At 50.9% G+C, this 14,408-nt stretch overlaps 1 protein-coding gene across 1 annotated transcript in view; it reads right to left on the reverse strand.

The window, feature by feature from the left end:
* Positions 1-13,747, reverse strand: part of PRKD2 (protein kinase D2) — a gene marked incomplete at its 5' end in the record, with an annotated part of 28,606 nt that extends 14,859 nt beyond the window's left edge. The window contains 9 exons of the mRNA XM_079723289.1: positions 379-456; positions 765-882; positions 3,501-3,654; positions 3,730-3,807; positions 5,642-5,864; positions 5,979-6,133; positions 9,205-9,336; positions 11,169-11,307; positions 13,508-13,747. Coding sequence (XP_079579415.1) covers positions 379-456; positions 765-882; positions 3,501-3,654; positions 3,730-3,807; positions 5,642-5,864; positions 5,979-6,133; positions 9,205-9,336; positions 11,169-11,307; positions 13,508-13,747 — 1,317 coding nt within the window. The remainder of the gene's footprint in view (positions 1-378; positions 457-764; positions 883-3,500; positions 3,655-3,729; positions 3,808-5,641; positions 5,865-5,978; positions 6,134-9,204; positions 9,337-11,168; positions 11,308-13,507) is intronic.
* Between the last annotated feature and the right edge of the window lie 661 nt (positions 13,748-14,408).

Below are 14,408 nucleotides of genomic sequence, written 5' to 3' on the forward strand. Positions count from 1 at the left end.
TTACTGGGAGTTTAACGGAGCTTAACATACGCCTGGCCCTAAACTAATTGCTCCACGTAGATTATCTCTTTGAATTCTGGCATCAGCCCTGAGGCGAGGACTATTCTTTGAGGCCTTTTACAGGTGAGACAGACACGTGGGGTGCAGAGAGGTGAGGTAACTTGCCTGGATCCCCTAGCTGGAAAGTGATGGAGCTGAGCTCAAACACGGGGAAGGGCGTCCAGGTGGGCGACACTTGCTGATGGGATGGAAGCGGGCAAGCAGGGGTGGGCAGAAAGTGTGATTTGCAGGTATTTGCCTGAAGCAACTGGGAGAGGAGGGGAGAAGATAGTGGACAAAGAGGAGAGGTCTGGGGGATCTGGGAGCCAGAAGGCCCACCTTGTAGTATCTGTTGGTCGTGTTGTTCTGGAAGAGCGTGATGCACTTGCAATCCAGGCGCCAATAGTGCCGCTTCCTCTGTTGGGAGAGGTGCTTGAGAGACTGAGGTTGTCTGCCCCACATGCTGCTAGGGCTCTGACTCTAATCCCAGCCAACCCCGCCCCTAATTCTAGCTCCGCCCCGCCCCGACCTTGCCTTAGTCCCGCCCCTCCCCTAAATCCTGTCCCTCCCCCTTCATCCCTATAGCCACTCCTCTAATTCTACCTCAGCCTTCAGCATGACCCCGCCCACTCCAAACCCCAACCGGCTCCGCCCCCTCAACCCCCCCCCCCCCCCGCTCTCCCCAACTCTAGCCCCACCCACCTGACCCCGCCCCACCCACTCACCAGCGTGTCCTTGTTGCTGTAGTGAACCACCCAACCCTCTCGTAGCGTCGTGCTGGATTTCCGTGTTGTGTGTCTCACTGACTGCACCACCCTCATTAGGGGGATGTACCCCAGGGAGCTGAGGGTGGGGAGAGGAAGGGGTGAGAGGTTACAAGCAGAAAATAGCAGTAGTGCCTGGGGCCGCGGCGGGTGGTGGTAGGGGCCTGTTCGGGGCCGGGGGTGTGTGTGGGGGTGTGGGGTGTGTGGGGGGGTGCATCTCTGGGCAGCCAGGGGGTTTTTTGGCCACACTTTTTCCCTTTGTGGTTTCCAGATTTCCCATAATGAGGAAGGGGACTCTTGAGAGGCCCACATTAAGAGGCTGCGTTCCGAAGCCAGGCTGCCTGGCAAATTACCTAACCACTTCGTGCCTCAGTTTCTCCACCCAAAGGGGTTGCTGTGAGAAGTGAAGGCTTTCTTAGGAGTTTAGCACAGTACTTGACACACAGTGGGCCTCCAACAAGTGCTAATTAGTACTGAGCCCATTGATTGTGGAGCCAGCTGTGTGACATTGGGCAAGTGACTCAACCTCTCTGTGCCTCATTTCTCTCATCTGTGCACGTGCTATTATGACAGTGAGGAAATGAAGGCTGAGAGAAATTAAGTGACTTGCCCAACTTCAGAACCAACAACGTCTTGATCCCTGCACTAGGCCTGGACTTGAGAGGCCTTGGCCACTTCTCTTTGCCTCTCTGAGACTCGGTTTCCTCATCTGTGAAACAGGCTGTCTCTCCCAACAGCCCTCCCTCCCAAGTCCTTCAAAGTCCAACTCTGATAGCCTATTATTCTGTTACTAAACACTCCCAGGAAAGACCCTGGGAGAAAGGGATTCTGAGGTTCCAGGTGGCTAGGGCTGGGTGGCACTAGTAAGAAACTCTCGGTGACCACTGTGACCTGAATACCCGTCCTCCCTCTGGCCTTACTTCCCATCCTCTTCCCATCACTCTCCCTGCTTCAGCCATCCCAGGTTCCTTGCTACTCTTGCAACATCCTTGGTTTTACCTCAGGGCCTTTGCACTTGCTGTTCCCTCTGCTTGGTGGCCTCTTCCCCCAGATATCTTCCACACCACTCCCTCCCTCCCCTCCCTCAGATCTCTTTAAAGCTACAACATTTCCTCGCAGAGGGCTCCTTTAATGACCCTAAGTAAGATAGCATGTCCCCATTTTCTATCCCCTCTCATTGCCTTTTTAATTTTATTTTTGATAGCAGTTATCAGTATCTTATAATAACCTATGATGGAAAAGAATCTGAAAAAGAATACATATATTGCTCTCTCTCTCTCTCTCTCTCTCTCTATATATATATATATATATGTATATATATATATATACTGAATCACTTTGCTGTACACTTGAAACTAACACAACACTGTAAATCAACCATACTTGAATTAAAAAAATTTTTTTCTAAAACATATGAAAAAAAGTGAAAAGGTTCAAAGGATGAGATTAAAAATAGAGAAATGGAAATGCAAATATTTTCTTCTCATACCTCCAAATGGATCATCTCTCACCCTTCCCACTTTAGAGATTCAAGATTCAAATACTAGGGAGAACTCCTTTTCCATTTTCTGAGCACTTATAACCTGACAAGCACTTTCCCTGCATGATCGAATAGAATTTGCACACTCTGTAAGGCACGTCCTCAGTTCCCAGGAGGAAACCGAGGCAGGCAGAGAAAGGACCAGCAGTTTAAGTGATGGAGCTGGGATCCATCTCTCAGCCTCCAGTGCCCTGTGCTTTTAGCCCTGCTGCTTTCCTGCCACCTCGATAAACAGTCATCCATGGAGGAAGCCAGACCTTGTCCCAGGCACTTGGGAGATGGATAAATACCCTTGCCCTCGAGCACTTGAACTCACATTCTAGTGAAGCTGAAGATTAATTCCATTTCTAATTTTAAATGTGTAATTAAGTAAAAGTTATTATTATTTTTCAGAGCTTCCATGCCAGAAGAAAGCCACTGCCTGTCAGTTCGTTGGGGATATTTCCCTTTCCCCATTTTACAGATGGGAAGACTGAGGCACCAAAAGGAGAAGGGACTTGTTTAAGGCCATACAAATCAATCCAAGGCCAAAATGGTTGAAAGGAAATGGATATTTTCCCTTCCTTTTTAAGATTTAGGGCTCTGGGATAAGAGTTAAACTAACACTTACTGTATACCAGGTACTGTTTTACATACTTGATTTACATTAATTCATTTCAGTCTCGCAACAGCCCTATACGGTAGGTACTACTTTATCCCCATTTTACTGATGAGAAAACTGAGGCCCAGAGAGGTTAATCTCTTGCCTAAGGCCATACAGCAGTCTGGTTCCAGAGTCCATATTCTCACTCACTCTTTGTACTGTCACTTTGCCATATGGACTGTTTCTGGAAGGACCCACCAGAACCTAATCCCACTGGCATCCTCTGGGCAGAGGGGCTGGGCAGCTGAGAGGCAGGGAAGTGGGAGGGGTTGACTATATACATTTTGAGTGACTGTATTACCAGTTCCAATAAAAGAAAAACAATATAAGTTAAAATAGGCTTCCATTAAAACTTGTTAAAAATGTAAATAAGGAAAAAAGTTTAGGTTAAAAAAATAAAGTTTGGATGCTTGAAAAAGTTCGCCTCAGGAACACGGGAAATTTATAAGAACGGGGTGATGTCAACCCATTGTAGGGACGGAGAACGGCCTTCACTGGAGAGGGCCCTGGGTACCTCTGGGCCTTGCCTCCCTCGCCTTCCTCCTCCTCGCAGGCATGGAGAGCATTTTCTGAGTGGGAGCCCGGGACGAAACCCGAGTCATCTGACTCATCCATGAGGGAGCTCTTGTCAGCCTCGCTGAAATCAGTGGCCTCCTCCATCGGCACATCTGGGAGGACAGGGGCATCAGAGGGGCCTCCACCCAGTCCTGCTGCCCTTTCCCGCTCAGCCTCCAGCCTCTTACCTCCGTTGATGAGTGCCTCCCCCAAACAGTCATTAGGGACTCGGGTGGCGCAGCGTTTGTGACAGTTGAACTTGCAATCTGGTAGGAGGACAGGGAACATGGAGTCGGGTGGGAGGGGGAAGAGAGGTCACCTCTAAGGGTTGACCCTTGACCCCTAGCCACCAGTCTCAAAAGAGTTTGCTATTGCTTTTTGGGGGCCTCCCTGGTGGCGCAGTGGTTGAGAGTCCGCCTGCCGATGCAGGGGATACGGGTTCGTGCCCCGGTCTGGGAGGATCCCATATACCGCGGAGCGGCTGGGCCCGTGAGCCATGGCTGCTGAGCCTGTGCATCCGGAGCCTGTGCTCCGCAACGGGAGAGGCCACAACAGTGAGAGGCCCGCGTACCACAAAAAAAAAAAAAAAAAAAAAAAAGAGTTTGCTATTGCTTTTTGGGGCAGGAAAGCTAAATGACCCTTCCCTGGTCATCCCTCCTTTAAGCCACAGTCCTCAACTATGGAGAGGCTTGATTAAATAGAGGAGGGCCAGATGAAGTGTCTGTGGCTTAATAGCCCTAGTACTCTAAGGGTCTAAAGTTCTAACAGTGTAAATATCCGTCACCCTAGATTTCTACAATTATAGAGTGTAATCGCATGTAACATTCTATGATTCTAGACTTCAGGCTTTTGAGGGCGGGGTTTCTCAACCTTTGGCACTATGAACATTTTGGGCTGGAAAATTCCTTGTTGTGGCGGGCTGTTCTGAACATCATAGGATTTTTAGCAGCATCCCTGATCTCTACCCACCTGATGCCAGTAGCACCAGCCCCATATGACAAACAAAAATGTTTCCAGACATTGCCAAACATGCCCCTTGGGCAAAACTGTCCTTGGTTGAGAACCACTGCTTGGGTGAGAAGTTTGAAGACTCCAAGGTTCTGGGCTGCTATACATCAAAAATCCTGGAATTGTATGAAAACTTATTTTGCTAAGGTCCTTATGATTCTAGATTTCTAAGACTGCAGAGTTTGATGTCCAAGTTTCTAGAACTCTACACATCTATGCTTCTACAGTTCTACAGTTCTAGACTGCTAAGATTCTTTGATGTCTGAAGTTTTAAGGTTTTATGTATCTAAACTCTAGAATTCGGTGACTCTACAGTTCTATGATTCTAGACTTCTAAGCCTCTAGAATCTGATAGTTCCAAAGTTCTTGGGTTCTGTACACCCAGGAATCTAGAACTTAATGTTTCTATGGTTCTTTAGCTGTAGACATCTAAGATTCTAGAATTTGACTGTTCTGATGAATTCTAGAATTGGATGGCTCTAACCTTTTTATGGATCTAGACTTCTGGTATTTCAGATTTGATCATTCAAAGTTCCAGGATCTTAGATTTCTAGGACTCCAGAATTTGATGGTTCCAAGGCTATATGATTCTAGACTTCTAAGACTCAAATGTTTGCTTCTAGGTTTCTATTCTTCTCAATTCCTATGGTTTTAAAGTTCTAACATTCTGAGAATCTATAATTTGATAGTTCTAATATTTATGAGTCTAAAGTTCTATGATTCTTTTTGCTGAATCCTATGATCTAGAATTCTTGAAACTTATGTTTCTAAGGTTCTCTGATTCAAGAATTCTCAAGTTCTACGGTTTTAGAATTCCATGCTAAGTATCATATGAATATAGATTTCTTAGGTGCTAGGATTCCAAGTTTCTAATGACTGAGGTTCTAGGATTCCAGAATTCCAAAGGTTCTAGAACTTCAGGATTCAGGGCACTCCCTTTCCAAGGCCCTGTGCTTCTAAGGATCAGAACAGAGACTTTTGTTTCCTGCCACAAGCCCAGCTGGGATCCTAAGCCTCTGAGTGTGTCTGTGTGATGGGGGCTGTTCTGACTCTGTCCCTCGCCACCCCCCAACGTGGGGGGCCCCCGCTGACCTTTGCACTGCAGGCCCTGGCGAAAGAGGCCCTTGAGCAGTTTCTTGCAAGCCTGGCAGACGGTGGGCCGCGTGTAGCTGTGGATGAGGAAGGTGTGTGGCACCTTGACCTTGGACAGCAGCATCTTGTCCAGCTCGATCGGGCGACCGGTGTAGGATGAGGCAGAAGATGAGGAGGACGAGGACGGGGGGCGGCGAGGGATGAGCTCGGTGGTGCTACGGCTCTATCAGATGGCAAGGTGGAAAGGGACACCTCAGCACGTCGTCCCTGAGCCTGGGCCTCATCAACCCCCAACCCCCAACCCTCCCCACCCCTCCCCACTCCCCCAGCTGCTCACCAGTTCATCAGCCATGCTGAGCAGGGACTCAGAGGTGCCGAGGCGCACCGAATGGCCACTGGCCAGAGACGTGGACGACAAGCGTCGCTTGCGGGCCCCGCTGCAGTTGTTGGGGATGCTGAAGGCGCAGCGTTTGTGGTAGTTCAGTCCGCAGCCTGTGTGGGGCGCCCGACAGTCAGAGACATAGCCTCCACCTGACCTGGGCACTAAAGCTCAGCTCCCCACCCCCGCTCCGTCACCTTCTCCTTTTCTGAAGATCTGGAACACAGCAGGTCCCTCAGGATGCCTCTTCCTAGTGTAATTAACGTCAGCGGAAAACTACAAAACCCAATTCAGGCAGAACTGCTAATGGCTGAGAGTCTTCAGGAATAAAGGTTTGGGGACTCCCTGACGGTCCAGTGGTTAGGACTCCACGCTTTCACTGCCTAGGGCGCGGGTTCAATAATCTCTGGTCGGGGAACTGAGATCCCACAAGCCACTTGGTGAGGCCAAAAAAAAAAAAAAAGGAATAAAGTTTTGGGCCACCCCAACAGACAAAACACCATGAGCAGGTGAGGTGCTGGCTGAGGGCAAAGGGAATATGGACCAGGCAGTGGAGAAGGGAAGAGAAGGAAGCCACAGCCACGTGACCAGTTGCAGCCGTGAGGACAGTCATAGTATTTCTTCCTTACTTTGTTATGAATATGTGCGTACACCAGATATTTTTGTTTTCTTCCCTCTTCTACCCCCTTATCATCTAACATAAGATATTAATAATAATTAACTTTATACCGTGATATTTGTTACGGGATATCAAAGGAGAAGAGGGAATATCACACAAGGACATTGTCTTATGGGGAAAGAGAGCATTTTCAGTTGTACTCGGGATGGTTGTATCATATCATGTGGAAGTGTGACTTTGTTCTTTCTTTTCTTTTCTATTTTTAATCCTTGACCATGAAAGAGTCAGGCTTAGCTTGTCATTTCCTACTGGACTTCCTGAACACTTCTCCATACATCTCTGGTGATTCCAAATGATTCCAGGATCTCTTTCTGCAGTAAAGAATGTTCCTCCAGCCTTTGGAAGCTTCCTTCGGACATTTTATGAAGACTGTCTTCTGGCAGCCGGCCTCTTATAGACTTTCCTGCGCAGTAATTCCTCATCATAGGCACTGTCTCAAATGCACAATGTCGCGCTGCAGAGGCAAGCTTGGGGATTGCTGTTGGTGCTACGAGGAGAGTTTCAGGATGGCAAATTGCACACAGGAACCATGTCCCAGTTTTGGCCTTTAATCACTCACATGCTTCACCGAATTTCAGAATCTCATCTATGGTTCCTGTTACGAGCATCAAGGTAGAATCAAACTCCCGTAGGAAGGCGTCAGTGGCATAAAGTACAGGCATCTGGGCCTCTTTTGGAACCCTATGAACTTGGACCATCATCTGTGATGCTGGGCCGATGAAGTCCGTTCGGAGAATGGCCATTAGAACTTGGTGATACCAGGGTTGCTCCATGACAACGGTTACATAAACCAAGACTTCAAGAGTTGGATAGGGCATGTGGACGATGGCAATATTGATAGGAGCTTTGAACGCAGTAACCTGGTGTTTTGCAGGCCTGATACAGCTATTATCCCTGGAGTCCTTAAATAATGCCACAAGTATATTTAACTTTTTTTTTTTTTCCATGCCGTGCGGCACGTGGGGATCTTAGTTCCCTGACCAGGGATCAAACCCGCGCCTCCTGCAGTGGAAGCACAAAGTCTTAACCACTGGACCACCAGGGAAGTCCTCCACAAGTATATTTAGGGCTGCATGATAACAACCCTAGTCGATGCTGTGGGTCATCTGGATCACAAGGTATCAGGGACTCCGGATTTCTATAGGAGCATGACAGCCACAAAGCTGGAGATCCTTAGGCAATGGAACATCTGAGAATACGCCTCTAATAGTGGGGCACACTGAACAACAATGGAGATGCAGGTCGTCATCATATAATGGATGGTCTTCATCCGCTGTGTGCAGAGCAGCGCCAAGGCAGGTGTGCGGCCTTCCTCTGCAGGGGAGGCGTGGCCTCAGCATTCCCCCTCAGAAGCATCAAAGACGGGAACAGGGAACCTGCGGATCCTGACCCTTGGGCTTAGCCTTGAGACATCTTGTCTCAAAGGAACACACTGTGTTCCTTTATGTTTTTTAAGTATGATTTAGGGAGACGGGTATGGGCGCCTGTTATGCACTGAATGTCTGTGTTCTCCCCAAATTCATATGTTGAAGCCCTAATCCTCAATGTGACTGTATTTGGAGATGGGGCCTTTAAGGAGGTAATTAAGGTTAAATGAGGCCATAAGGATGGGGCCCTGATCAGTGGGATTGGGGTTCTTATAAACGGAAGAGACATGAAAAATCGCTCTCTCTCCACGTGTTATGTGAGCACAGGAGGAGATGGTGGCCATCTGCAAGCTAGGAAGAGAGCCCTCACCAGGAACCATATCTTGTCAGAACCCAGATCTTGTTTACACCACCCAGCCCATGATCTTTTGTTAGAACAGCCCTAGCAGACGGAAGTGCCAAGTTGCCAAGAGGTGGACTCTGATGGTCAGCTTTATGTGTCACATCCCCAGTTATTCAAACGATAATCTGCGTGTTGCTGCGAAGGTATCTGGAGATGTGATTCAAGTCCACAATCAGTTGACTTTAAGTGACAGAGATCATCCTAGTTAATCTGGGTGGGCCTGTTTCAATCAGTTGAAAGGCTTAAAGAGCCGAGCTGAGATTTCCCAGTTGGAGAGCAGCTTCATCTCCTGCCTGCTCTCCCTGACGACCCGCCCTGCGGATTTCAGAGTGGCCAGCGCCCACAATCCTGTAAGCCAATTCCTTCCAAAAATCCCTTAACATATGCCTCCCTACAGGCTCCGTTTCTCCTGTTGATCCCTGACTGATATAGGCTCCGCCCTCTTCCCCATCACCCCTGTTCTCCCCCAAAGCTCTGCCCCTTACCACTCCCTCGGAGCTCCACCTCCCAGTCCCCACCCCCAAACGGAGCCCCACCCAGACCCCGCCCTCCACCCAAGCCCCGCCTCCTGTTCCCACCTCCAGTTCCTCCCCCAAGCCCTGCCTCTGGGCGCTCACCTCTCCCTCCGTACCCCACCTCTTAGGCCCCACCTCCTGGCCCTGAGCTCCATCCCGGCCCCGCCCTCACGCCCACTCCCTACCTCTTGGCCCCGCCTCCAGCCCCTCCGCCTCTCACCTTCACACTTGAGGCCCTGGCGCACTAGGCCGAAGAGCATCTCTCCGCAGTGGTCGCAGAAGGCAGGCGCTCGGTAGGAGTGCACCGTGAGGGCGTGCGGGCGGATCTGGAAGTCCTCGAAGGTGGCCGAAGCTGCAGGCAGCAGGGAGGGGCGGATGGTTGAGTCGGGACCAGCGGTGGCCATTTCAGCCTCCGCATGCCCAGGTTTCACACAGTCCTCTCAACTGCAATGTTTGATCTTTCTTTCAATCATTTACTCGCATCCTACATTTCTTTCAAGCTGGGTTCAAATCCCAGCTCCACCATTGGCCAAAACACCTATGTGCCTATGCCAGGGACCGGGGAGGGGGAATAGGGAATTGTTTAATGGGCACAGAGTTCCAGTTTTGCAAGATGAAGACAGTTCTGGAGGTTGGTTACACAACATTGTGAATGTAACTAACACTACTGAACACTAGACTTTGAATATGGTTAAGATGGTAATTTTATGTTGCATATATTTTATCACAATTAAAAAAATTTTAATTAAAAAAACACAGATAGGGCTTCTCTGGTGGCACAGTGGTTAAGAATCCGCCTGCCCAAAAGAAAAAAAAAAAAAAAGACAAAAGACCTGAAAAAGGTAAGGGTCTGGACCATGCAGGTATCTAGGGAAGAACATGCCCAGTATCATAATAGTATCGCCTTATAGTTCTTTTTTTTTAAATTTATTTTGATGAATGTTCCGCTTACACTTTTTTATTTCTATTTTTTAAAACTAATTAATTAATTTATTTTAATTTTTGGCTGAGTTGGGTCCTCATTGCTGCGCGTGGGCTTCCTCTAGTTGAGACGAGAGGGGGCTACTCTTTGTTGCGGTGAGCAGGCTTCTTATTGCGGTGGCTTCCTTGTTGTGGAGCACGGGCTCTAGGCGCCCAGGTTTCAGTAGTTGCGGCACGTGGGCTCAGTAGTTGTGGCTCGCGGGCTCTAGAGCGCAGGCTCAGTAGTTGTGACACACTGGCTTAGTTGCTCTGCGGCATGTGGGATCTTCTGGACCAGGGATCGAACCGGTGTCCCCTGCATTGGCAGGAGGATTCTTAACCACTGCGCCACCAGGGAAGTCCCGTTAATCCAAACTTCTAACTGTCATCCATCCATCCATCCATCCAACAGATTTTACGGAGCATTGCAGGACTCCGGGTCGAGGTGGGGGGGCAGGGGAGGACATACAGCCATGAGTAAGGTACCTCCTACCCCCCTACCCCACCCTCCTGAAGGAACCAAGGGCTAAAGAGTCCTCTAAGTGCTGAGAGCTTGCCCATCCATCAAATGGGAATGGCCAGTGGGTGGACTAGATTTTGGCTGAAAATACAGGTACCCGGGTTTCATCTCACGCCACAGAGTCTGATTTAATTTAGCATTTCATTGGGAGGAGGCACAGGCAGCAAAACATTTTTAACTTTACATCAAAGTGTAACGTAGGTCTAGGAAAGGACATATCAGAAATGCACAGCTCAATGAATTGTCAAACTGTACACGCCCATGTCACCAGCATCCTGATGGATAAATGGAAGTTTAAACCATTGTGCCCCCCACCCAACTCCAGCTACCAAAAAGGTACCCACTCCCTTGGCTTCTAACAAAATAGCGTAATTGTCTTTGTGCTTCGTAAATGGAATGATACAATACGTAGTCTGATGTCTAGCTTCTGTCCCTCAGCATTAGGTGTGAGATTCATCCGCGTTGCCGTGGATGGTTTATGTTCAGTGCTGTGCGAATTCCACAATGTGCAGCCACCACACCTACCCATTCCGTAGCGGTAGTTTGTAAAAAGCTCCCGCGGTGATTCTAATCTGCAGCCAAGGCTTAGAACCGCTGGTCCCTAACTTTAAGAACTAAGTTTCTGGGCCCACCTCCCCTGCCCCTCCTCCCGACACCCCGCCCCCGCTCGAGGCTCCGCCCCTAGGCCTGCCTCGGCCACTCACCCGACAGTACCACCTCCACCAGGTCGCCCTCCTGGATGTCTCCGGCAGAGCGCACCAACTGCAGGAGGTTGGCCGACGTGGGGTCATGTTTGAAGAGCAGGATCTTGTCGTAAAGGCCATAGAAGCCACACTCGGGGAACTGAGGGGCGGGAGAGGGAGGTGGTGACGGAAAAGCTCAAAGCAGCGGTCTGGAACCCTCCCAGGGCAGGGCCGGCTGTTTCCCCCGGAAACTCAGAGACCCCGCAGCCCCTCGCTTCCTGCCCGCTCCCTCCCAAGCCCAGCTCGGAGCTGAGCCGGGCAGGGTGCCAGGGCCCCAGGTGTGCTGGGAGAGAGCGCTGGCCAGAGTTTGGGAGAGTGGCTCTGGGAGCGTGGGCACCTGGAATCTTCTGGAGATGGAAGGGGGTAGGGCTGAGTGAGCACCCCTTCCCTTATCTCCCCACCACCTCCCGCTCCCCCTCACCCCCAGCTTCCTTCCTGGATCTATTGTTGTCCCTGTTACCTGGCTCCAGGCCCAAGCACTGGGGCTGGGCGATCTGGAAGGAGGGGATTTAGGACTCCTAGTTTGGGGCGGGGAGAGGTGTGTGGAAAGGCTAGGGCTCAAGGGAGCTGGAAACTGGCACGGTGTCCCCCACCCAATGCCTCAAGGACCCAGGTGTCCCGGTCCCCAGCTTGGGGAGGCGGGGCAGGAAGTGAAACCTGGTAGAACAGAAAGTGAAACCGCCCAGGTGGAGCCACTGGAAGGAAGGAAAGGGGCCCTACCGCACCTGGACGGGGTGGGGTGGGGGCAGAAAACAAAACTGCGGTGAGGCCTGAGGGCGTAGGCTGGGGACTTGAGCATCGGACAAAGAGCTTCACCCGGGGGACAATCATGCCCTCTCCCCAGCCTGTCTTCCCAAGGAGCAGGCTGAGTGTGTGAGCTGGGCCTGATAGTTTTGGGGTTTGGGGTAGGTGGCAAAGGAAGCTCTATCTGTTCTTGTTGCTGGGAGAGGGTCCACAGGTGGCCAGGACTGCCAGGGTCCTGACTGCCTTGGAGGTCTTTCTCTAAGCTTCAGTTTCCTTGTCTGTAAAATGGGGGAGTTGGCCCTGTTCCTAATGTTTTGTCTGCAGCCCAAAGAATTCATTCCCAGGAATCTAAGAAGAGTCTACAATTGGGGTATTTTGGGATTCCAGCATGCTCCCATTATAGGATTATACATTCTAGATTCCAACAAATTATCATGATAAGTTTTAGGATTTTAATAACCTAGGTTAGTAGTAGTCTAATATTTTAAAGTTCTAGGAATCTGCCAAACTAGGATTCTAATATTTGAAAATCTTAGCATGAAAGGATTTCAACGACCCAGCATTCCAGAATTCTAACATTTTTATGCTCTAGGAGTCTAATAACGATGGAATCAAATCTTCCAACATTTTAATGTTTTAGTATTTCAACAACCTCGGGTTCTAATGTTTGAACACTTTAATATCAGAGGAGTTCAGTTACCTAGCAGTTGCATATTCCAACAATTTAGAATTCTAACATTTAGCATTTTTACAGTCCCAAATTCCAACAATAGAGTAGCCCACTATTCCAATTTTTTTTTATGCTAACTTTTAACATTCTAGAATCCAAGCATTGCGTCCCACCTGATTTCCCCTTGCCGTGCTCCCCCAGGCCCCAACCCCAGTGACCCTGGTGTCCAAAGCGAAGAGTGGGGTGGGATTGGGGAAGGTTCGTTTTAACGGACTAGCATTAGAGCTGGGGGGGTGGGTGGACACTGACCAGGAGAGGGGACAGAGCCCTCAGAGCCTCTGGGATTGTGAAGAGGCGCACCTCCCCTCCACACACACTCAAGCCTGGGGGAGGGCAGAGATTGGACTCTGAGACCTCACTTGCCCCTGGCAGCTACTGCAGGCACCCGCACCCACACATGTCACTTGATCGCCACGGCCAGCCTGGCTTCAATTTCTACTGTTTCCACCAAATGGGAGGCCGGGGATAGGCCTGGACAGGGAGGTCCCCCGACATCTGCTGCTCCCACCTGCCCCTTTCTCTCGGCTCCTACACCTCACCCGTCCCTCCCTTCTTCCATGCTGTCTGCAGCAAACAACAACATGCAGGGACATGCAATTTGGGGAGGCCTCTGGGGCACCCCACCCCTGACCAGGCCTCTCTCAAAGGAGTAGTGGGGTGAGGAGGCGACTGGGGGCCAATGCCCCACCCCCACCCCTCAGTCGCCCAAGGATTATCCCCCGTCTCTCCCTCTTCCTTATACTGGGCTGGAGATCGCCTCTGCCAGCGCCTCCCCCCTCTTCCAGACCTCTCCTCAAGCTAGATGGGGTGAACCCTGGGCCCTCACCTTCTGGTCAACGATGGAGCAAGCCAGCTGCTTCACGTGGGCCAGCTCGGAGGCGGTGGGCAACAGTACGAACTCGCGGGTCAGCCCGATCTGGATGTGGAAGGACACCCCCGAGCCCGGCGCCGGGACATGGGGCAGCAGCGGTGGCGGCGCCTGCAGTTCCAAGCTGCCAGAGGGCGGAGGAGACCCCGGCCCGGGAGAGCCCGGGAGCCCGGCGGGATGGGAGGGGGCGGCGGCCATAGGGCGAGGCCCGGGACCCGCCGCCCGGCGCCCACCCGGGATCCGGCTGCAGGAGCCTGAGCAGGGAGGCTCAGGTCCCTGGATCCGAGGTATCTTGTTAGCTGGTGGTAGGAGCTCGGGGATCCCGGGGATCCGAGAAGAGAATCCTGGCAGGTTGAGGGAACTCGAGGAGGTGGGACCCTGGGAAGTTAGAGAAAAGGAATCTAGCGGATCAGACGCCCGCCCGGGGATTAAGGGATCACAGACGATCAGAAAGGAGAAATCTAATGGTTTGGGGGGCCCAGCGGTTGGGAGATTCCAAGAAATCAGAAAAGAATATCTAGTAGGCCGGGATCACAGGGATCAGAAGAGCCCAGGATCCAAAGTCTCCCTGGAGAAAGAAGGGATTGGAAAGGGAGCAGGTGGAGCCAAGAATCCAGTGGCTCTAAGAAGAGGATCCATATAAGAAGGGAGCTCGAGGGATTCACCAGATCTTGGGGTGGAGAGCAGGAGTCTCTGAGTCGGGGGTCGAATGGATCCCAGGGATCCGACGGCGGGCCTGGGAATGGCCAGAGGGATTCCAAGGGTTGGGGTGCTAAGGCGGGAATCTCACGGGTCTCGGAAGTTGGAGAAAAATTCGGTCGGGGGCCGCGGAGAAGGGGGTGTTACCGGCGGCAGTGGG

Source organism: Hyperoodon ampullatus, assembly GCF_949752795.1.
Source record: "Hyperoodon ampullatus genome assembly, chromosome: 18".
NCBI classification, from domain to species: Eukaryota; Metazoa; Chordata; class Mammalia; order Artiodactyla; family Ziphiidae; genus Hyperoodon; species Hyperoodon ampullatus.